General features: G+C 43.8%; 1 protein-coding gene across 4 annotated transcripts in view; it reads right to left on the bottom strand.

Annotated features, from left to right (window-relative positions):
- Positions 1-24,936, bottom strand: part of Ptk2 (protein tyrosine kinase 2) — a 245,114-nt gene that overhangs the window by 20,885 nt on the left and 199,293 nt on the right. For 3 of the 4 annotated variants that reach the window (XM_042699910.1, XM_042699909.1, XM_042699911.1), the window contains 5 exons: positions 21,569-21,773; positions 7,630-7,741; positions 4,952-5,038; positions 2,118-2,255; positions 1,046-1,177 (listed from right to left, as the gene is read on the bottom strand). In XM_042699910.1, coding sequence (XP_042555844.1) covers positions 1,046-1,177; positions 2,118-2,255; positions 4,952-5,038; positions 7,630-7,741; positions 21,569-21,773 — 674 coding nt within the window. Of the gene's footprint in view, positions 1-1,045; positions 1,178-2,117; positions 2,256-4,951; positions 5,039-7,629; positions 7,742-8,287; positions 8,554-21,568; positions 21,774-24,936 lie in introns of those variants that run through there. The other variant, XM_042699912.1, reaches the window with a different exon arrangement.

Here is a 24,936-nt window from a genome sequence, read left to right on the forward strand (position 1 = left end):
CTTTGGGAGGGTAAGTGGAGCGGCACAGAAGTGGAGGAACAAAGGATGAACAAACACAGACGTGGTACTCACTAGACATTATGTTGAAAATGAACTATACAACTTGTGGGTGGGGATGGGAGGGAAAACTGGCAGAGAGTGAGGGCAGGGGTGACACTGTCCAAAAAGAAATGCACACATTACCTGACTTATTGAACTGTAACCCCTCTGTACCTCACCTTTATAATAAAAAAAACCTGGTTCCTAAAATATAATTAAGAAGCTGGGTGCTGATAGCTCATGCTTGTAATCCTAGCTACTCAGGAAATCAGACAACAGTGGTTCAAAACCATCCCAGGCAAGGAAGTCTATGAGACATTTGTTTATTTCCAATTAACTACCAAAAAGCCAGAAATAGAGCTGTAGCTCAAGTGACAGAGCACTAGCCTTGAAAACAAAAGTGACAGTGCCCAAGCTTGGAGGGGAGGGGAGGAGAGGGGAGGGAAGGGGAGGGAGAAAGAAAAAAAGAAAAGAAAGGAAAGAAAGAAAAGCGGACCACAGTAGCTCATTCCTGTAATCCTGGATACTCAGGAGGTAGAGGATTTAGGAAGATAATGGCAAAAAGTTCATGAAATCTCATTTCAACCAGTAAAAGCTGGAAACAAAAATAGGAGAATCACGACCTAGGATAGCCTGGGAATAAATGCAAACAAGGTCCTATTTGAAAAGTAACTAAGAAAAAAGGGGCAGGGAGCTTGGATCAAATGGTAGAACTGCCTAGCATGGGCAAGGCTGGAGTTTAATCCATTATACTGCTCCCGCCACCCCCCTCCCAAAAAAAAAAAAAACCCAGAATGACAACAACAAAAAGTCACAAAAATGAAAATAACTGAGCTGAAGGCATGGCTCAAGTAGTAGAAATGCAAATAACACTTACTTTAGTTTTGAGAGACCAGATATAAAACTAATTCCTCTGCATTGGAAAATGGTTTTATAATAATCCCAAGTAGCACAGTAACTTAACAGGGTTTAAAAAGTGGAAGAAACTGCTCAGGAACACAATTACCAGAAATCTCTCCTCTTTTTCCAGCCAGCGTTGATCTTCTTCCATTTCCTGCTGTTGTCGGATCAACCGCTCTTCCATCAGGTGGGTGGGTAGCACTTGCCCGATGCCTCGCAGGTCCAAGACTGCTGAGTCCTAGGAGGAGGGATAGAAACAGCATTTCCAGTCTCATGTGTCTGTTTGTGTTGTGTGCCATCCAAAATAGTGAAACAAAACAGAAAAAAAAAATGGTGGGAATAATGCTGTTCCTATTCTAGCTACTTTCTGCAAACTAAAATTTATTGTGTGTCACAGACTTACCGATAGGGGTTGGGTTCTAAAGAAATGATCTACTGGGATCATTTAGCTAGGAGGGGTGGCGCACATCTGTAATCCCAGCTACTTGGGAGGCAGAGACAGCAGGAAAGAGTTCCAGGCCAGCTGGTGAAAAGCTAGCGAGACCCTATCTCAACATAAACCCCAAGAGGAACTAGAGCTTAAGTAGTACAGCGCTTGTCCAGCAAGCTCAGGTTTAAGGCCCTGGGTTCAATCCTTAGTACTACAAAAATGGGAAAGAGAAGAAGAGGAGAGACAAGGAAAGCAAGACGAGAGAGAGAGAGAGAGAGAGAGAGAGAGAGAGAATCTAAGATTTGCAAAGAATGCAATATTTCTTACAGTAAAACCATAGAAACACCTTGAAGCAGAGTAACAAGAGTTAAGTATGATACATACATCCTAGAGAATATAAAATAGTCATTGAACATACTCTAAGAAAAAGAACAAAAGTAAAACTATGGATACTCTTTGATCCAAATAATTTTTAATATCATAAACCAGGTCTTTATTTTACCAGGCAAGTTGCATGAAACACAACATGGTCCACAGAACTGATGGTCTACCTGATTTTTTCTTTGGCTTCATGTATATATTGATTATATCCAGTTTAAGGCTCTGCCTTTTAAACAAATGAATTATGATTGTAGTATTTCTTTTAGTGAAAAAAATTCCACAAAACTACAAAACATGAGAGTAGATGTGCCTTAAGCCTCCTTTATAAATAAGTTAACAAACTGAAAGCCAAGAACATCCAATTTACCTCCATGTTGGGCTGCCACATGGATATCTCTTGAGGTCTATGATTCCATGACTCTGTCTGGTCCAGAAGAGATGCTTGGCCTGGGTAGATGCTGCCGGCCATGGCTGTGATTCCATGTGAACCAGGGTAGCCAGAGACCTGAAAGTGTTATGCAAGGTAAGATTTGGTCACAACACAGCTTTAGCATGGTCCTGCTTTGCATGTGAAACAAAGTTACAGAAAACACGGTGGTCTAGAATAATTGCCCAAGTTCAAGTTCTAATCTCTAATCTCCTGAACATCTGAGTATGTTCTCTGGCATGGCAGCTATGACCAGCTCATGACACTGAGTGCATCTACCATAATTACAAGTGTTCCTAAGTGCAGGATTTAGAATGGATGTGATCTAACACTGCCCACTTTGCATTATGGGGACTGGTGTCAAGGAATGTAGATGGCTTACAGAAGATAGTAGGGAAAAAAAAAAGAGATTTTCACTGAAATCTTCAGGAGAGGCAATTTTCTGTAGCTCCACTAGATAAATAACACAAATATGTACTATAAGATAAGGAATTACTTTGGAATTATACATTTATGGACATGCTCAGAGCAGACTACCTCTGGATACAAAAGCACCAGGAAACCCCCAAAACAGATGCACCATGCTCAGCTCTAGAACTCTTCTTTCTTGCAGAACTCACCAACAAGCACAGTCCCAACAAGAGCCAAGAAAAACACAAAACCCCTGTTGGGCTGGTGGTATGACATGCCATATCTCTACTCTGGAGGTTGAGGCAGGATTCAGGCCAGTCTGGGCTACTTACTGAGACTGTCTCAAAATGCAACCATGCAATGGCCTCCCTCATGCAACCTCAAGTAGGAGCTGATGGTGGAAAAGGTCATGTCTTCTGATTCTGACAGAGGTGACTAAGGCAGAGTTTAGTGGGACAGGAGGAGAAATCCAGGCAGCAGGGGAACAAAGGGTATCCCTTGACTCAGGATCAAGTGAGCAGAATAAAGGATAGTATGAATGGGCCTGCCAGTTACTTTCACATTGAGATAAAGCATAGTCAATCCATCTTCCCAAACATCAGTATAAAATATCCTTCAGCAAAAAGTTTCACATATGTATTAGGTTTCTAGGCATTGATTTATACCAAAACTTCTTATCTAATTAATAAACTATCAAGCAACCTATATGGAGAGGTCTGCTTATTTGAATAATAAAGACTAGATTAATAAAAATTTTACCAAATGCAAACTGCTATACCACTACTGTCTTTGTGAGAAGTGACATAGTGCTGCCAGAGAACTTTCAGAATGTTCACAGTGAGTTTTCAAATGACTGAGAGCAGGGTGCGTTCGTGCGTGCGTGTGTGTGTGTGTGTGTGTACTTTCAGAATGTTCACAGTGAGTTTTCAAATGACTGAGAGCAGGGTGCGTTCGTGTGCGTGTGTGTGTGTGTGTGTGTGTGCGTGTGCGTGTGTGTGTGTGTGTGTACCTTAGTGTACTAGGCTGAAAAAGAACACAGTTAACACCAGGAAATTTTCCAATTGGTCTTATCAACCAGGTAAGAAAACAGGCTTAGAAAGGCAAATCATACATTTTTCAAAAAAAAAAAAAAAAATTACTCTGTTCTAAGGCATTTAGGGTGGAAACCCAGCCCCATCTTCAGGGAATGCCATAGTGGGGTCAGCCAACCATAACACATGTGCTTGGGTCCTAAGCAGAAGGCGTGCTGGGCTGTACCCTGACCTTACCATGCTACCTGCAGACCTGCCAGGTGATAGAAGGGCTCTGACAGCTGTATAAGGAATGGATAGGGCTGCCACCCAATTCCTACTTGGGGCCAGCTGAGCTTTGACTTCAGTGTGGCCAAGCATTAACCCTGGGACTTTCCCCTGGCTGACACTGTACCTTCTGCTGGAGTAGTACTCCAGGTCTTTGACAGTCAGACACGGGTTTTCCTCTTGGGCTATCCACATATTTCCTGCTGTTCTGATTACTGATCATCCTGGCCAGGGGCCCCTGTGATCTGTCACACAATGACAGTTTTGTAGCCAGTGCCTGGATGGTAGTTGGATAATCAGCAGGCAGCTGATTATCTCAGAGCTGGATCTCCTAAAACATGGGTCTGAGCCACTTGCCTAGAACTACTGAAGCTGTTTGAAAGCAATGCTCTATTTCTGAACTAGTAAATAGTAAAATTCTATTTACTAGAACATACAGTGTAGACTTTTCTAGTAATACCTTCTCTCTTGGTATTATAGTACCAAGTATTGACTAACAATAGCTATGAATTTCTGCCCATATTGGTCTAAGAGGTCCCTAATCCTGAGGGAGGAATGTAGTGAGCCCCCCTTAGCAGTACTTGATTCTTGCAGACTTTATCCTTCCCTAAAAACCAAAAACTCTGTTCCAGGTCCCTTCTCCAAGGATGGCCTTATCTGACTCTGTGAAGAAGTCTGCCTGCAACTTCAACACTCCTTCCACACTTATAAACAAGGCCACTCATATGGCTTCTGCTACGGTACTTTACAATTTTACTTTTGCCTTCTAGAAAAACTGCAGTTTGGCATTCCTCTGCACACTGTGTGTCACTGGCTCCTCCTTGCCCAGTTCAAGAGCCGGTGGGAAAGATCAGGTCTAACAACTGAGGGCTGCACTGTCCTGCCTGCTTTGAGACCATGTGAGTTATGAAGACCCTCGGTGCAGGTTGATAGGCCTCTGTAGGTTTCTGCTCACCAAAATAAATATATAAGAAAATAGAAGTCTAATGTACATCTCTACCATCCAGAGTACAGAGGAATTAAGAACAACACAGTTAGACAATAACACAGCAACAATCTGTATACCTGATAATGATTGGTCTGTACCATGTGCTGAGGGCTGGGGTAAAATCCTTCACTGGATCTTGGACTAGGATAACCAGGCCTACTGGGCTGTGAAAATCAACAGAGCACCATGTAAATGATTTGGGTGACTTCTCTAAAACAGCATGATTGAAATCATATTTCAATAGGGAAAAGAACAGCATTTTAATAATGCTGGGTAAGTGGATATTCACATGAAAACATTTCAATCTCTTTTTCAGATAAACCTTAAATATAAGTACTAAAACTATGATTAATAGGAAGACATGTAAGAGATGAGCTTGGGTGAGACAGTGGTTTATTGGCTAACATACCAAAAATACAACGGGCAAAAGAAAAAAAGATCAACTGGCCACCGTCAACATTAAAAAGCTTTATGTTCCGAGTGATTCCAACAAAAGTCAAGAGTGCCTAAAGAATGTAGGAGTGCCATTCATTTGTCAGATGTGAGAGTCATATAGGAATGCACAGAGATCTTACAGGTTGGAGCTCAAGTGATGCCATCAATTAAAAAGGGCACAGCTGGTACTGTGCGTTTGTGGCCAGGAAGGGTCATCAAGACAGACCCAGTCTCCAAAGCAAGTCTCTAAGCAGGCAAAATTAAAGGTACATTGTAATGGATTACTAAGTACTGAAGGCAAAAGAGCAAGAAGGTTGTTACTGTAAACATCAGATTAGTGTGCAGGGCTGCTACGGAGCAGAACACTTAGGGATTTTGGGGTGCAGCATGTTTCTTCCAGCAATACTGTTCAAATTCTAAACAGGCAGACAATAGCATTTGCTTATTACTCAGGAGGCAGAGGTAGGAACATCATGGCCCAAGGCTGGTTTGGGCAAAACCCATGAGACCCTACTTGTAAATCCTAGATAGCAAGAAGGCAAAGATCTGGGGATTGAGGTTTGAAGCTAGCCAGGAAGATCTTTGTGAATCTTTCTTTTGTTTGCTAGTCCTGGGGCTAGAACTCAGCGCCTGGGCACTGTCCCTGAACTTTTGCTCAAGGCTAGCATTCTACCACTGAGCCATAGTACCACTTCTAGCTTTTTCTATTTATGTGATACTTAGAAATCGAACCTAGTGCTTCATGTATGCTAGGCAGCACTCTGCCACAAAGCCACATTCCCAGCCCCTCTTTGTGATTCTTATCTCCAATTAAAGCTGGAAGTGGAGTATTAATGCCACAATTTCACAAAGGAAAGGAAAGGAAGGAATGGAGAGACGCTGTGTCCAGTCACCAGGTTATAAGAACAACCTGGATGAACAGACTTGCTTGACTTCAAGGTTCTTAATGTCTCTTGTTTGAACAATCCTGCAGCTGTCATGGAATTAAAACACAGGCAAACTGGTAAACATATCAGAGGACCTTAGGTAAGATAATGAGTGGTTCATGTGTCGTCTGTAGGCAACTAAGAATGTTTTCTGTTGTTCTTTAGGAATGACAAAGGAATGTTCTCTTTTTCTCACTGACTCAAAGCCCTCCCTTCCCGCCCTGCAGATGGTATGGTCTTCTTCCTCTGCAGAGGGGCTGGGGAGAGGCACCTTTTGCCTCTGCCCTGCTGCAAGTCGCAGTAGCCGAGAAGGCAAGCCTTTGAGTATCATGATTAAAACTACAGTTGCTACAGTACTTAAAACAGTTCTTTGTGCTGACATTTATGAATACATTTCAAAAGAGCTATTAAACTTACATTATTAGTTATTAAATAGTCAATAATTTAGCTATAAAGAACACTATTACTATTTTACTTCCTAGAAAGAGGTCTGAATTGGATTAGCCATGTGAAAATACTACCTTTTCAAAAACAAATGTTGTATAAAGACCTTCTGTTGTTGTTGTTCCTTTGACCTGGCCCTGGGACCTACCTGTCTCTGAGCTTTTTTGCTGAAGGCTAGCACTCTGCCACTTGAGCCACACAGCTTTATTTCTGACTTTTTGGCAGTTAATTGGAGAGAAGAGTCTCATGGATTTTCCTCCCCAGGCTGGTTTCAAACCATGATCCTCAGGTCTCAGTAAGCCTCCTGAGTGGCTAGGATTACAGGCATGACCCTCAGAGGCCCAGCTTATTAAGGCTTCTTAATCCAAGAAAAGTGTTTAGGCCATCTCAGTAAAAATCCCTAGCCACTGTCTAGATTATAAAATGTTGTGGTCGCCCTCGTCATGTAGGAGGGGAGGTGAGAAGGGCTGTGGGGGCACATGGGCAGGCAGGGCGTGAGGGCATCATGCCTGGACATAAAAAGGAGATGAGCTTTTCCCCTGACAAACAGCACAGCCACATACTAGAAAAAGGTAGAAAATGTGCACAAAAGCCCTACCCAAGCAAACTAAACCACAGTGAATGTGGTCAGATGGAAGTAGACTCTACTTAAGTCTCACTATGGAGGCTTCAAGAAGGGAGGACGAGAGAGAAAGCAAGAATGTAAATAAAAATCACGTCTATTCTGACTGTTCTTGTCCAGCTCATACGGCCTCAAATCAAAACACAAATTAGGAAAAGAGTATACAGGGTGGCAATCTATCAAGGAGGAACAATTAAGAAACATGTTACAACTACTGTCAGGGTAACCTGAGACTAGATTTCCTCCTTGTGAAAACAGCTCTCTACACCATCCAGTGTAGGAGTTAGTTTAAGAGGAACCCCAAAGTTGGGGTGGGGACCTTGGCTACCTTGGGCGGTGCTTCATCAGACCCTCCAGAGTCCCAAGACACGGTGGCCTGTCTTCTGGATTCCATCCTCATTCGTTCTTCTTGCTGAGCTTTTTCCTCTTCCAGGATTGTGCTAGAGAAACAAGGCACTGTGTTAAGGGGGCCTACAACCAGAATCACACATTAGACCCCTCCCTAACCCATACAAAGGATGCCAGTTGGCTCCCAGTAGAAAATAACCAAAAAGAAAGGAGCTCACACATAGGGAGAAAAAAAAAATCAGGTTTCTAACCCTTCACAAGATGATTCTAGAACAGCCACAGTCCCTATCAGCAAGTTCATTTAAAGCATAGCCAGAGGTTAAGAAAGGAGTTGGTGAAAATGAAGAATGCTCTGAGCCAAACACAAAGTCCCTGAGAAATCCTAAGCAGCCCTTTCCCAAGCGTCTACCTGCCTGTCTATAGCAGACTCTTCACACAAACACAGACTCCCCGCACATGACATGAGCAGTCAGTGAGGGGGGGCCAATAACCTCTCCAGCTTGCTCAGTACAGTTAAGTTCACACTAACTTTCAGTCTAACCAGTACCTTATCTGACCAAAAAAAAAAAACAAAAGAAGATGCCACAGATTTGCAGGTGCTTCTACCCTTTGTTCTCAGCTGGAAGCACCACACTTACCAACGGCTGGGCTGTTCAGGGGTACGTGAAGTCCCACATGTCGCCGTGGCCGCCCTAGCCTCCACAGCCTCCACAGCTTTGCTGGGCGGCTTCTCAGTCCTGGCCGTTTGCCAGCCTGTAAACTCCTCAGAATGGAGCCAAGGGAGAGTCAGCTAGCTTCCCATTCCACACCGACTCCCTGGGGCTCAGCGAGGAGAGGGGGTGGGTCTTTGAAACTTTCTCCTAACTGTGCCAATAACTGGCTCTTTCCTACATGCCTGCAACCCAGATTCCTGATAGTGAGGCTCATTCAGAGTTTCTGGCCCCTGGCAGACAGAATCACTCAGGAAACAGTGACATCAACCACACTGACTCCTTCTGATCTGGGAATCTGCTCCACTGTTTGAAAAGACACTCCTGTTGCTGGCTGGAGGCTGTTCCTCTCATAGTCACCTTCTGAGTCAAGAAGACAAATTCATTTCATAACTGCTCCAAGTGAGCAAGCTAGCATTGAATAGGTTAAGGACATTTTCCCCATAAGGAAAGAGAATAATGTTCTGCTCAAAGAAACAGATCCTGTAACCACTTTTTTTTTTTTTTGGCCAGTCCTGGGGCTTGAATTCAGGGCCTGAGCACTGTCTCTGAGCCTCTCTATGCTCAAGGCTAGTGCTCTACCACTTGAGCCTCAGCGCCACTTCTGGCCTTCTCTGTTTATGTGATACTGAGGAATTGAAGCCAGGGCTTCATGCATGCTAGGTAAGCATTCTACTACTAAGCCACCTTCTCGGCCCTCCATTACCACTTTAAAGGAAAGCTTCCAGTCCAGAAAACCCATCTCCTACACAAAGTAAGACTTTTTTCTTGCTCAAGTTAGCTGATTGTGGTGGAGTAAATTAATAACAATGTTTAAGCATTCACTTCTCAGAAACTGGAGGAAAAGCTCAGCAGCTGAATACTTGCCTAAATGCATGAGGCTCTGGGTATGAAGCTCAGCACTACACACAAGAGCCAAAAACCCAACAAAAATCCCCAGAACTTTCCTGGCTGCTTCGTAAGTGGGCAAGACATGAGCTCAGGCACTGGCACTGCTGGGTACCTGGCCCATGTGCAAGGCCCAGGTGAGCCTGGCCAGGGATGTATCTGGGGAAGCAGCACAGGGTGCTCAAAGGCAGGTTCTGGCCTACTCTCAATCAAGAGCACTCATTTCCGGATGAGAAGAGGAAAGGAGCAGGAGCTACAGTCATGCTCACATGGATCAGTAAGTTACTTCTTATGAGGTATCAACCCTGGCTGGCAACTCAGCAAGCATTTGCCAAATTTCTACTCGATGCAGGGGCATTGGTCAGAGAGGTGCTCCAATTAAGGACAAAGAAAGACTCAAGAAGAGTTGTCACCAAAACACGGGAAAAGAAGGCTGTCCCAAAGGCATCTGTGGGTATACCCTCCAGGAACTGGAAGAAACTGGTCAGGAAGAAATCTAGGGAGCAGGCTGCAATGACAAACCCATTCCAGTGCACAAGTGTTACAAGAATGAAGCAAACCAATGGTTCCTGTCTACATCTGTGTATGTGTGTGTGTGTGTGTGTGTGTGTGTGTCGGGGGGGGGGGGGGGAGGGGGGGAGGAAAGGGGGAGCAGTCTTGGAGCTTGAACTCAGGATTTGGGTGCTCTCAAATGTATCACAGCTCCCCTTCCAGCTTTTTTGGTGGTTCATTGCAGCTATGAGTCTAATGGACTTTTCCTGTCCTGGCTGGCTTCAAACCATAATCCTTCAGATCTCAGCCTTATGAGTAGCTAGGATTACAGGTGTGAATCACCAGACTTACTTTTTTTCATAGATATAAATCCCTCTAAATTTATTTCCTCTTCCCTAAAGCTAGGCACAAGTTTGGCGACAAAAAGATTATGCTATGTCACATGCCTCACCCACAAAAGTGATGCCTCTTGACCACTGCCTTGAAAGGTTGTTGAAAAAAATAAAAGGAAACAATCTGTACAGAGCTCTGAAACAGGTTCAGGGCTCATCCTGTACTCTTAGCTACCTGGGAGGCTGAAATAGCAAAGACCATGGTTTGAGGCCAGACTGGGAAAACAATCCAAGAGACTCCATCCCAACCAATAAAAAACTTGGCATGAACTCAAGGGCAGTAATGGGAGGGAGGGAATGAGAGGGAAAGAGGGAACAGCTTACACTAAGCAAAAGGAAAGAAATGCACATATCACCCGATGTGGAGGAAATAGTTGTATTGTCAAAGCTCACAGAATTCACAAACATTACAAACCATGATAAACAATTTTTCTTGTGAAGGTTAAAATGTGTTTGTGATAACTATCACAATACCGTGAAATTTGTGAAATTTATGTAATCACTTAATCTCAATAAAAAATTATTAAAAAAAAAAACTTGGCATGATGGTGCACACGGGTGACCCTAGCTACATGAGAAGCAAAATTAGGAGAATCCAGGCCCAGGCTGGACCTGGTCAAAAAAGTGAGACCCTACTCAAAGAGGAACTAATGCAAAATGGGCTGGAGGAGTATTCAAGCTGTAGAGAGCTAGCCTAATAACTGCAAGTTCCAGAGTTCATACTCCAGTACCACCAACAGAGTTCTGAACTCAAAAAGCTTTTTTAAAATATAAAGAATTATGACAAATTCCCCATCAAATTTTCCCCAGTATCTGATGGCTACTATTCCTCCAAGGGGCTATAAGCCAAGTTTTTCAAATGACTTAAAAAAATCAATTAATTTGAGGTGCAAGAGACCAAATATGCTTTTTTTTTTTGGGTCAGCCGTGGGGCTTGAACTCTAGGCCTGGGTGCTGTCCCTCAGCTCTTCACCTTGAGGCTAGTGCTCTACCACCTGAGCCACAGCACCACTTCTGGCCTTTTCTGTTTATGGGGTCCTGAGGAATGGAACCCAGGGCCTCATGCATCCAAGGCAAGTACTCTATCATGAGCCACCTTCCCAGCCCCTGTAGTATAACTTCTATACACATAATTGCATCTTTTTGATAAGCTATGCCTTTGAATCTGTCCCCTCTCTCAGGGCATGATCTGAAATGGTACCTACGGGCCCTGCTGGTTCATCAGTGGGGTCCTGGGAGGGCATGGCTCAGGTTTCTACATCACAGAACCCATTCCCGAAGGCTCCTGAGGAGGATAGAAACAGGCAAACAGCAAACTCAAAGCCATGCACATTTGGGCCGATTGCTCTTTCTTACATCCCCTCCCTCTCCCTACCTAGAGAAGGTCCTATTATGCTCCCTGAGCCTCTCCTGCAAGGAAACTGCCTCTCCCTCCCTGGCCCATGTCACTAGTATTCCAGTGCCCAATAACACTGGAGTTTTCTCTCAAGCTCCCAACTCTCTTGAGGCTGAGTTACCTTTCTTGTCTACATTACCAAAGAACTACCACTTAACTAAATTTAACTCTGGAAATCGGAAATTTCTGGTTGCTTGGCTTTGGTCACATACAGACTCATTTTTTTTTTCCATTCCTATAACTGGTACAGACTCTGAAGGGTAATATACACAAGTAAGGGACAGGTGAATGGCTGAACGAAGCCCAGGCACAGAGGAATAAAACCCATGGATAGAGAAGGCTACTGTCAAGTGAAGAGAATATGGATTATTCCAGCTGACTGTTGAGTGAAGAGCACATGGATAGGCTTCCTGAGCTTGCAACTGGCCACATAGTTTGAAGGAAAGGCCTTTTGGCAACTTTCTTCCAGATGGCCACTCGAAACCCAGCTTCAGTCTGAGACTATAGCAAGGAGCTATGGTATCTGAACTAGTGATTTTTTAGAGTCATGTTCAACACCTGATGCTGATAATAATCATCAGATACTAAATCCTGATACTTTTTGGCTTACAAAAAAAAAAAAACAAAAGCAAAAACTATAGAGTACATAAAAACCAATTGGAAAAAGTAATGTGAAGCTCTTTCTCTTACTTCTTGAAATAATTAAAATACAGATAAGCTTTAAGAAGCTAATTTGGACTTTTTTTTTTCTCAAGCAATAGCAATCCTATGTTAAACAGGTCCCACTGGGCCATTTCATTTTAGATGGGTCACCCTGGTCTTAAGGCTTATGTTTCTCTTCAAATCTTCATATAGGTCCTGTGAGGCCCTTCCCACACATAGACCTTTCCAGTCACTTCCCAGCTCTGACCTTTTGAATTTACAGCCTCTCTCTTCCGCCCTTAGTTACATATTGTTGTGTGTGGGATTGAGGTGTAAGCATCTAGTGTGCACAGCAGGTCTAACTGGGCAGATAATCTTGAGCCTCAAAGCACACAAGGACAAACAGAAAACAAGTTCTTTCCATCTCTGCACTTTTGTCACATACCAGGAACTGCAAGTCAAAATGCCTATGAGAAACCCTAGTCTGTAGCTCTGAGTAGTGAAGAACGTAAATAACACATAAATTATCTGTTTTTACAGTGTGCGGCTACTCCATAGATGGAAGAAGAGGCACGCAGAGACCTGGCAGAGCTCTCTTCCTACAGCTGTGGAAGAGCCCAGGGCGGCACACGAGAACGCACACAGTCATGAGGTCAGACTGAAGCATATTTTCCCAGACTCAATATTTTTAGTAGCATACATTCCATCTGAAAGCTTCCAGCTGCCTCATGTGAACTGGCAGTGAGCCCTTCCAGCTTTTCCTGGGATGGTGGTTTCCAAGGCTCAAACTTGCAAACAGATGAAACAGTAAGAGCTGAGACTTGTCATTTAGTAAACCTGAGTGCATTTGATAATTACATCGGCTTATTCACGGGCTCCACCTTGAAAGGGAATCTTAAAGGGAGCTTCCCTTAACTAGTTCAAATGTGTTTTTTGCTTCTTTTAATTTAAAAGAAAACGTCACCAAGGCAGCCAATTTGCAGTTAAAAGACATTAAAACTGTTGATAGCTACTTTTTTTTTTTCTTTTTGCTTGCCACACCTCTGAGAAACTCAGTCTCAAAAGTCCACTGGCTAAACAAAGCATGGAGAAGTCACACTAAATCCCTTTTGGAGCAACAAAACAACAGCTCACCACTAGGTATTGTGGTGGTGAGTAAGAGCATTGTCTATTAGGTCCCTTGTTTTCAGTACTGAGCTAAAATGCAAACCCAGATCTCCAGCCAGGACAAGTCAGCAATACTGGAGTCCAACTGATCTAGAACAGTTGATGCTGTAAGTCACTGGAGCAGCCCTACAGGAGAAAGGGCAGTGGGAGGAGCTAACCCCCCCCCCCAGCCTGGGTGGGGTCAGGAAGCTTAGCACACAGAAGACAATCTCCCAGTCACAGGGCAATCTTATCACCTCCAAGAAACAAAGGGTTTGGAATTTAAGTAAAAGTAAGCTGCCTCTGTAGTTCTTTCTAGACACTAGGAAGGGATGAAGTTATACATGCTTCGTTTCTTCTCCTTCCCTCCTGTCTTTTCCTTCCTATTCCCTCTTCCCTTCTTTCTTTCTGGAACCCAGGGCCATGCACATCCCCTCCTCATATAATTTCTGCAGCATATGTTCTACCAACTCTTTTCTTTAAAACTATCACTGAAACAAAGAGATGATATCTCACAATTCACTTTGAACATAAAATCAGTCTGGGTTTATAGTAATTTGGGCTCTTCTGAAAAATATCAGAGGGAGGAAGAGAGGGAAAGAGTAAGAAAAGGAGACAGAGTCAGAGGAGACAGGAGCAATAAAAAGGAAAAAGAAAAATAGAAAAAAAGGCTTGTTCTGGCAAGTTCATGGGAATACCAGTTCTGAAGTATGATCTCTTCTAATTACTCAATATTGCCTCACCAGAAAGGAATGAAGTTGACCTTCTAACAAGCCCCCTGGTGTCTTTGTGGGAAAACAACTTGTAGGCTTGAGGCAGAGCTGGGGCTGGCAGATGTGGGCTGGGTGAGCTGGAGGCTGACAGCCACAAGCCTTTTTGCAGCTGCATCTCTGTTTCCCCTATGAACAGGTGCCATGAACACCTAGCTCCACTGAAATGCCAAAATCACAAATCACATTTCTCCCTCCACTCATGACGTGTCTCAAACTTTAGGAAACAAGTCCTGGTTGCTGTGCTCGACAACTTGAAATTATTATAATTTTTGTAAATAGACACAGAGTCAAGGTTCCCACATTTGTGTCTCCCACATCTTTAGATTAATTTTCCTGACCATCTGTAAGCTGAATAAAGAAGGTGCCACTGAGAACTACAGATACTTCACTTTCCAGAGGAAGAAAGATGTCCATCATTATTAATGCTTTCTAAGGACATAATCTGGAAGTGAAATTCAGTGTATGGGAATTTAGAGCAACTAAAGAACCAAAAAGAAACTGTGGGGACAGGAAAATAGTGATAGAACAGAATAGTTGGGAAAAAAGAACTCTGGTAGTTATGGCAGGGAAGTTTGATGACTTCACTGTGGTTCAGAGATCAGAATCAAGAGGTAAATAGTAAATGTGCGAGGCTGGGAAGGTGGCTCAGTGGTAGAGCGCTTGCCTTGCATGCATGAGGCCCTGGGTTCAATTCCTCAGCACCACATAAGCAGAAAAAGAAAAAAGCTAGAAGTGGCGCTGTGGCTCAAGTGGTAGAGTGTTAGCCTTTAGCTGAAGAGCTGAGGGACAGCGCCCAAGCCCAGAGTTCAGGCCCCAGGACAACAACAACAAAAAAAGACATAATTTTAGTGGAAACAACTTCAACTTTCCATTAAATTCCTATTAAATTTAGGATTACAGATGGGCAGTAGTGCCTCATGCTGGTAACCCTACCCACTTTGGAGGCTGAGATGTGATGATCACAGTATGAAGCCAGCTGGGGCAGGAAAATCAGTGCATCTTATCCCCATTAATTACTAAGTGCTGAAAGTGTGTGATTCAAGTGGTAATACACATACACACATTTAGGTTTACTATTTACTTTTTAATTATTAAGAAGGCTAAGGCTACTATAAACATTTAAGAAGCAAATGGGAACCACTGGGAACCGAATTCTCTTTTGCACATTATCTGGCCTCCAAAGGTAACAGGGCAACAGGGTAGAGAACACTAAGGCTAAATTAAATGTGGAGACTAAGGAAGTGTTGAGACACCACCTTTAAAGTCTGTGTTGTTACACTCCTCGTTTTTGTGAGGCTGCTGGCAGTGGGCAGCGCCTCCCAGGCACTAAGGCCATTGCTTTCACTCGCTTGTGCCTCACAAGCTGGCCTGTGAAGCACCTGCAGCTGCTGCCATCCTTAATGGGCAAGTGATAAAGGAGGTTCTCCTTTATCAGGTGCTCCCCAAGAACAGTCAGTGTAGAGCGGGGCCCCCTCTCGGGTCTGTCTCACTCCAAAGCTCATTTTCTCACACAGTTCTGTAGTGCCTTAGCTTAAAATCAAATTCAAACAACCACACTGTTCTAAGACACTTAACTGTTTATCTCCACAAAGAACACTATTACGAACTGCTTAAGGTCTTTACTAGTGTCCATTACAAGACTGGTTGACAGTGTGTACACTATAAACACTTCCATGGGAAGTCTGCAAGAGAAGGCATTTCTGGATTATTTCACTTAATCCTGAAAACCAGCAGGAGGGCAGTATTTATGATTCTGCTCTTACAGGGATGCTAAGTAACTTTCTGGAGGTCACCAAGCCTTTTAAATTTTGTTTGTGCACACCAACATCCTCTCAATTCTAAAGGTGTTGTGGTAACTCTCAGAGATCAACTGAAATATAGTCTGTGTTCCCGAAATGCTCTGAGAAGCAGTATGGAAAAAGGGTAAGATATTCGTGTTGGCAGCCATGGAGCTGGTTCTCACAAAAGTCAGTACTATAAGATCAAGTTTAGTAAGCATCACAACATAAAGTTAAAACAACCCAAATCCCCAAACAAAATCCCACAGGCATATACCAATCAAAACCAAAAACCTCAAACAAAACCCACAGCAACCCCAAGCTGCAGCTAAAATGCCACCTAAAGAGTTCACAGCAGACCTCAGAGTGGCCTGGCTCCAGTCGGCCTGAAGTCACCTCTGCTGAGACCTGACCTTGTCCAAAACTAACATATCTGTGCCCACTCTCTGGGCGGTTACTGGGGCAGACATGCCAGAGTTCCAGCTCTGCCACAGTGGCAGTGTCCTCATCTGCACACTGACAGGGACAGTGCTTCCTGCTTGCCAAGGACACCATGCTGAGCAACACAAAGCGTTCAATAACAGTCACTTTTTTGAAGTTGTAACTAGTAAAGCTAAGTGCAGAGGGAAGAGTGCTGCTGCCCACACAGCAAGTTCTTTCTGAAGAACTCAGGGACAAAGGCCAATTCAAAGCATGACCGTCTTGGATGGCGAAGTAGGTGAGGTTCCAGTAAACTTCACACACCATTTACGTCACTCTATCTCATCTGCACGTGTGAGCATGACTTATCACCAATAGTAATTTCTAAATATGTAACTTCAAAGAAAACAAAAAATCCTGGGAGGGCTGGGAAGGTGGTAGAGCGCTTGCCTTGCATGCCAGAGGCCCTGGGTTCGATTCCTCAGCACCACATACGCAAAAAGAAAAAAAAGCCGGAAGTGGCGCTGTGGCTCAAGTGGTAGAGTGCTAGCCTTGAGCTGAAGAGCTGAGGGACAGCGCCCAGGCCCAGAGTTCAGGCCCCACGACCGGACCCAAAAAATAAATAAATAAATAAAATAAATCCTGGGAAACAACTAGTGTTAGAGCCACCAGAAGTTCAGTTCACTGCTGGAACCCCAGAACCCCAGAAAGGGACAGTCATATCCGCACACTCACAGGCAACAACTGCCCAACTTGCAGAGCAACATGCAAAGTTCTAAAATGGAACTCATCCAAATTTCTACCAAGAGCAGAAGATACAAATACACTGTGGCATATTCACCAACAGGGTATTATGTACACCAAAGAAAATGAACTATCTAGATAACACAGTGGTCTCACAAACTAAATGATGAGCAAAACAGAATGTACCTACTGATACCTTCATATCAACAGACTGAACTCACCCATGGACAGAATAGTGGCTACCATAAGAGGGCCAACAATGAATTAGAATGAGCATTCTTGAGGATTTCTGGGCTCTTTTCTTGTTTTAAATAATCGTTACATCATGTGTACAATTTGTGAAAATTCACTGAACTGTTTGTTCACTATGTTTTCAAATTGACATTGGTTATTTATTATACACCTCAATAAAAAGTTCACAAATGTGAAAAAGTTATGAGACAAAACTTTAAATGGCTACTCTGCTTATTTCTTGTCCTTCCTCATCTAAAAAACAGGATTTAAGAGACAACGTGAATGACCAGTATTTACTGACAGGATGGCACAAAGACATGAGTACCCTGGTAAATGCTGTTTTTGAACAGAAGCTGCACAAGCTGTTCATTATGGGTGTTTTGGGGCATAGTACCTAACAAAGAATAGAACTTAACAAGGGATTAAATGATTTCCCATTAAAAATATTTAGTGCATTCTTATAATCAATCAATTATAAAGCACAAAAATACAAGAGTATTTTAATCATATTGAAATACTTTCTTTTTTTTTTTTTTTTTGGGTCCGGTCATGGGGCCTGAACTCTGGGCCTGGGCGCTGTCCCTCAGCTCTTCAGCTCAAGGCTAGCACTCTACCACTTGAGCCACAGCGCCACTTCCGGCTTTTTTCTTTTTGCTTATGTGGTGCTGAGGAATCGAACCCAGGGCCTCGAGCATGCAAGGCAAGCGCTCTACCACTGAGCCACCTTCCCAGCCCTTGAAATACTTTCATTGAGACATTTTTACACTAGATAAGGCTACCCACAGGCTACTCCCATTTCCTGCACGTTCACTCCTGTGAGCGTGCAAACAGGGCAAAAGGAGCTTTCTTGGTCACAGAGGCTATCTCAGCAAAATCTGACCAAGTAATATCTCTGTGCCTTTGACGAAGTCTCACAGTGTCGTCCCCGAAAGTTACTTTTCTCAACTTATGCAGTTGCAGGGAATGTAGAGTCCAGGTAAGGAAGAATGGCAGGACAGTGAGGAGTCTGCTTGCCACAGGTACTTAAGGCAGCCGAGAGAAATGGGTTTGGGAAACAAGCCTGAGTTATCCAATATTTACTATTATGTCTTGTAAAAAACTCTGAGGGGAGCTATAGCTCAAGTGGTAGAGCGCTAGTCTTGAGCTGAAGAGCTGAGGGACAACGTCCAAGCCCAGAGTTCAAGCCCAACGACCAGCAAAAAAAAAAAAAAAACCTTGGGGGCTGGGAAAGTGGCTCCGTAGTACAGTGGTTGCATGCATGAGGCTCTGGGTTCAATTCCTCAGCACCACATCAGCAGAGAAAGCCGGAAGTGGTGCTGTGGTTCAAGTGGTAGAGCGTTAGCCTTGATCTGAAGAGCTGAGGGACAGGCCCCACGACCAACCAAAAAATAAAAAAATAAAAATAAAAAACTTTGGATATATTAAAATATGAAATAAAACTGGAAAATACAACAGAGGGGCCCATCAGCTGCACTGGACATTGATGAAAATGAACTAAGCAACTCAAGGGCAACAATGGGAGGGAAGGAATGAGAGGGAAAGAGGGAACAGCTAACACTAAGCAAAAGAACTGTACGTATCACCCAATGCAGAAGAAATAGTTGTACTGTCAAAGCTTGTAGAATTCACAAACTTTAGAGACCAAGATAATGACAATTTGTTTTGTGAAGGTTAAAATGTGTTTGTGACTTTAAGTATTACTATCCCATAATACTGTGAAATCTGTGATTTATGTAATCACTTAATCTCAATAAAAATTATTAAAAAATAAAATATGAAATAAACCTTACAGATTTAGTTTTTGTGATGCACTGTTCATGTAAAATCTAAACAGACTGTATAAAGTTATTGGGTAGCCATATTATAAATATTCAAAATGCAAATTAAACTGCTTCAGGCAGAAACAGAATGCTTCAGAGAAAATGATCAATCACCTGTGCTCAACGTGCACAAAAGGCCACTTGCAACTACAGAAGAGGCACATGTGTATACCAGTGCTCCTGGCGGCAGGTGTGGGCAACACCGTGGTGAGTATGACGATCCCTGTCCTCAAGGAGCCTCAGTCTAGTAGGAAGGAGACATACTAGACTGTGAGCTCCTCGAGGGCAGGAAAAGTGCTTGGGTCATCTGTGCCCAGTGACCAGCACCAGGCCCAACAGCATTTGAAACGTTACTGACTGCAGGACACACGGTCTGGGGGAGCTTGGGGAAGTGCAAGAACACACAAGCCATGCAGACTCAGAGGTGCAGGCTGGCAGCCATGAGGAGCCAAGGCAGGGAGGAAGCTGAGAGAGATGGGACAGTCTCCACGGGTAGTGGAGGAATCTGGGTGAAAGAGTGAATTTGGCTTTGGTGTGAGAAAGAGCTCTTTAAGCTCTAAAGAAGGAGGTTTAAATGTACCTGCTAGCCTCTGCCAGAACATGAGAGGTCACAGTAAGCCACTAGAAGTTGTCTTTTGTAGCAGTGTTACTTTTTCTTAGTGGAATTTCGGGAAGATAGGCCAAGAAGTTATGCCACAGAAGTTATGGGGAGAAGGGAGAGGAGGTGGCTCAGAGAAGGCTTTGCTTCTTGGATAACACGACAGCCAGCTGGAAATCTCAAGTAGAGATGTGGGACTTGTGAGCAAAGGACAGGACCAAAGCTAAATAGGGGAGAGACAGAGACTATGAATAGGCTGAACAGACACAAAGAGTACTGAAGGCACAGAAGAGGTGGCTACCCAAGTCTTGTCTAGTCCACGGTAAGGGTGGGAGGCAGCAAGATGGAGGATGTCAGCAGGTAAAGTCAGAAAGGCAGGGGGAATATCAGTAGGTAAAGTCAGGATCTGTAGGTTTTAATAAAAGATCAAAGAGGAGAAGAAGTTTCAAGCCAAACATGAAATAAAGCCCATTAGAAAACCAGATTTAACAGCAACAGAATAGGTAATTACATGATAAGAGGATGGAAGAAGACTGGAGAACTTCAACTGGAAGAAAACTGAGATCAGAACATTCTCTGAGCTATCTAAAGGCCAAGCACATGAAAAGCAGTGTGTCACTGACCTGAGTGTGGAGCCAGGCCTATGGGTCCAGGTTATGGAGACCCAGAGTGCCTGGTCTTTCAGAGGGTAGGTCTCATGGAAGTATAAATATTTAGAGTATGGCCACGCTGTCCCATTCTCCTCACCCCCACCACTGGGTTTAGCTCTGTAGGTCAGGGACATAAATACCAGCTGACCACATGAACCTCACACTTCTCCCAGAGCTCAGACTTCTTTTCAGCAGGCTGAGTACCCAAAATTGTGCTGAGGGCAGACAAACATTTAGGGTCTTCTAGCCCGACATTTGGAGGTATTTTTGAAAAACACCAAATTACAGCAGGTAAACAAACAACTCACATAAACTCAGAGAGGTCACCCAGATATGAGGGAGGTCACATAGTACACATGAGCAAGCCATGGTGCTATGGTGTGGTTAACCTCTTCATACCTGCGTACTATGTTAAAACACCATCTTATGAAAGTATTAGAGCTCAGTCTAAATCTAGAATCGAATTCAACAAGTGTTCATTGGGTAGTTACGTGATGCCTAGGTCCAAATGTGGCTTGGCAGGTGACACGTGGGGCATGGTGATGGCCATCACTGAGGTGAGTCAGGGAGACAGACAAGCAACCCAGATGTTCCCAGGCCAGGCAGCAGGTAGACTATATAGACACTTCTCTGAGGGGCTTACCACAAAGTGGTTCCCATGGGGACCATGATCCTCCAAGTGACTGGGAGCTATTGGTGGCAGTGTCTTGCCCAAAATGGGAGCCATAAACTGGCACTTGAACAAGCAACAGATGCTTGTAATAGGATAGTGGAAGTGCTTAAAAGGTACTAGAGAGGGGTTGTCTCATTGGGGAAGAGGGTTAACTTGGAAAGGGTCATAAAGGAGGGAATAGCTGAGCTGGATTCTGAAGATTGGACAGGTGGCAAAAGTGGAGAGAGAACATGGTGTGTGGAAAGGTGGTGAGAGGGACTAGGAGGATGACACACTTAGGTACTGCTGGGACACGGTACCAGAAGGCCTGGTATGAGAATGGGGAGGGCAGCAGGGACAGAATGGAAGCCATGCTAAGTCAGAGTCAGGGAGTAAGATTTTAAGACTGAATTCACTAAAGTTTCTGGACAAGGTATAGAGAAATGTAAATCAATGTCAAAGTAACTGCAGAGGAAACAATTCAGCCTTAGATGAACTAACAAAACCAACTTAAAGTGCTACAGCTGCGAAGGAGAAGCAGCAAAATCTGCCCCCGCCCCAGACCCCTTCCACCCCACTCCTACCTGAGCTGAGCTTTAAGTTCAGTAAACCTGGGCCGCCTGCTGGGGTCATAAGCCCAGCATTTCGTCATAAGGCTGTAGAGGGTAGGAGGACAATTTGGAGGCATTGGTAATCTTTCCCCATTTTCAATTCGACCGATCACATCATTGTTCTTCACTCCTTGAAAGGGCTTCACACCATGCATCAGTATCTCCCACATACATACACCTGTGGAGTGGGAATGAAAACAGAGCAATGAGCTCAGCACGAAGATAGTCTACCAGGTTTCAGGACCAGAGAACCAGCGGAAAGATCTGGGACGCTCAGCGAGCCACAGCAGCACTCAATGAACTCCAGGCACAAGAACAATCATTAGTTTACACAGTGTGAAGAATGGAGTGTTGAATTATTATCAGGAAAAAGTCATATAAAATCATAATTGTTTTTAGTAGTCTATTTCTGAAAATCTCACTTATGAAGTAGCCCACTAGTTAGTTTGATGGATCAGTGCCAAAAACCACAAGTGACTTTTAGATATGTCCCGAGGAGGAGATACTACGGCAGCTGACCTGAGGGCTAATCAAAACCCGGAAGCTGAAGACTTTAGACAGTTCAGGTTCCTTGTGGAGATACACGACAGCACTACTGTCACTTTACCTTCCCGACACTCACTGCCTTCCTGCAGCAAACGTGTGATAAAAAAAACAAAAAACAAAAAAGTGCCCCAACTCTGGCTATCTTGTCCACAAACAACCAAACACACTTGATGCTACCTTGGGAAATCAAGCACTTTCCCTTCACCTTCCCCAAGTCTCAAAGAACTCAACTTTAGACAAACACAACAGGATTACAATGAGTAATGCAAGGAAAGAGGGGAAAGCTTTCTGCTAGTGCTGGGGTTTTCTTTCCAGCACGCTCTCGCTTCTGCCTCCTGCATGGCATGCTGTGGCTGACATTACACTCTGTGCTGTGCCTTTGTAGTTCTTCTGGAACTCTACTTCCTGCCTCTCCTCCAGGAAATTAATTGTCCTTTTAAATCTACTTCTAACATAGAATACACTGTACAAATGATGCCCCAAGAAGGAACTGTATCTTTATAGAATGAGCTATGTATTACATGCTAATGCAATGTAGGCATTTGATTCTAAAACTGATCCAAGATCCAGAAGGTCCCCTGTCTCCTTGCCCCCCCGGCCCAGTCCTGGTACTTGAACTCAGGGCCTGGGCACTGTCCCTGAGCTTCTTTTGCTCATGGCTAGCACTCTACCACTTGAGCCACAGCACCACTTCCAGATTTTCCTGCACATATGGTACTAAGGAATCAAACCCAGGGCTTCATGTGTGCTAAGCAAGCACTCTACCACTAAGCCACATTCCCAGCCCAATCCAAAAGTTTTAATATAAATTTGAAGAGTCTGACACAACACACACACATCCCAACCCAGTAATACACCAACAAAAATGCCTTGGTGCTGCTTTCCTAACCAGGACTCATGCACAACACTAACGGTAACACTAGGTATTACCTCTCCTGAGCTTAATGAAACCTGTAAACTTGGCTACTTGGGAGACTGAGACTGGGAGGATTATAGTTTGAGGCCAGACTGGGCAGGAGTTTTCAAGATTCCTTTCCATCCTAAGCTGCATGGAAGGCTGACTTGGGAAGACTGCTCCCAGACCAGCATAGACACACACTTGAGACCTATTCAAAAAAATAATGAGGAATAAAGAGATAGGAGGTACAAGGCTCAAGAAGTAGTGTGCCTGTCTACAAAGTTTACGGCCCTGAGTTCAATGCCCTGCACCATATATCAACAAAACAAAACACCCTGTAAGACCCTTAGTCTTTGCAATGGCCTCTTTCTTTTTTCTTGCCCTCTTCTCTCCCTCTATATCTAGTACTGTTTGAATATTGGTTTGAACTTCTATCATTTATTCTGTACTCTACACCGCATCTAAGATGCCCCTGATTGTAAGCATTATTTTACAGGACAAAATGGACGGTGGAATGGTGCCAATTTATGGTATAATTTTTTTCTTACTATGGTTATTTTATTGGTCATGGGGCTTAAACTCCGGGCCTGGGCACTGTCGCTCAGCTCTTCAGCTCAAGGCAAGAGCTCTACTGCTTGAGCCACAGTGCCACTTCTGGTTTTCTAGTGGTTTATTGGAGATAAGAGTCTCACAGGTAGAGTGCTTGCCTTGAGCTGAAGAGTGCAGGGACAGCATCCAGGCCCAGAGTTCAAGCCCCACGACTGACAAAAAAAAAAAAAGTCTCACAGGCTTTCTTGCCCAGGCTGGCTTTGAACCGTGATCCTCAGATCTCGGCCTCCTGAGTAGCTAGGATTACAGGTGTGAGCCACCAGCACCCAGCTTATGGTTAATTTTTTAATCTATTATTACAAAGAAGTTTTGTTTTTTTTTTTTGTCAGTCGTGGGGCTTGAACTCTGGGCCTGGGCGCTGTCCCTCAGCTCTTCAGCTCAAGGTGAGCGCTCTACCACTTGAGCTACAGCGCCACTTCTGGTTTTCTGGTGGTTTATTGGAGATAGGAGTCTCACAGTCTCTCCTGCCCGGGCTGGCTTTGAACCTCGATCTTCAGATCTCAGCCTCCTGAGTAGCTAGGATGACAGGCGTGAGCCACCAGCGCCCAGCCAAAGAAGTTTTTAAAAAAAAAAAAACAAAAACAAAAAACTCATTTGGCTATGAAAGTAGCAATATGAGCAAAACTTACAAAGTTCACATGAATTTGGGTAAGGAAAACTGTATTTTAAAAATGTCCCAATTAGTATCAACTATAAAGTTATTCCTCAGTTTTGGAAATGTTAAAATGTGAAAATGTAGGGATTTCTGAATCAAGTTTCTCAAGTTTCCTTGAGAAGGCAAATTAACTTGTCCTATGATTTACCCAGCTAGCAACTGTGGTTTGGATTTGTATCCAAATCACATGGTCTTCAAGGTCTTTCCTAATTCTCTAAGTTGGTTTTTATTGTTATTATAAAGGTGACATACACAATACTTAGTTACCTTTCTTTTTTTTTTTTTCCTGAGGGTCCTAAGGGCTTGAACTGGGGGCTTGGTCACTGTCCCTGGGCCCCTTGTACTCAAGGCTAACACTCTACCACTTGAGTCTCAGAGCCACTTCCAGCTTTTTTCTGTGATTAATTGGAGATAAGAATGTCATGGATTTTCCTTTCTAGGCTGACTTTGAATCTGGATCCTCAGATCTCAGTCTCCTGAGTAGCTAAGATTACAGGCATGAGCCACTGACACCCAACTACATTTATTTTATTTTATTTTGCCAGTCCTGGGGCTTGAACTCAGGGCCTGGGTACTGTCCCTGAGCCTTTCTGTGCTCAAGACAAGCACTCTACCACTTGAACCACAGTGCCA

Source organism: Dipodomys spectabilis, unplaced genomic scaffold (assembly GCF_019054845.1).
Source record: "Dipodomys spectabilis isolate Male_0828 unplaced genomic scaffold, ASM1905484v1 ptg000264l, whole genome shotgun sequence".
Taxonomy (NCBI): domain Eukaryota; kingdom Metazoa; phylum Chordata; class Mammalia; order Rodentia; family Heteromyidae; genus Dipodomys; species Dipodomys spectabilis.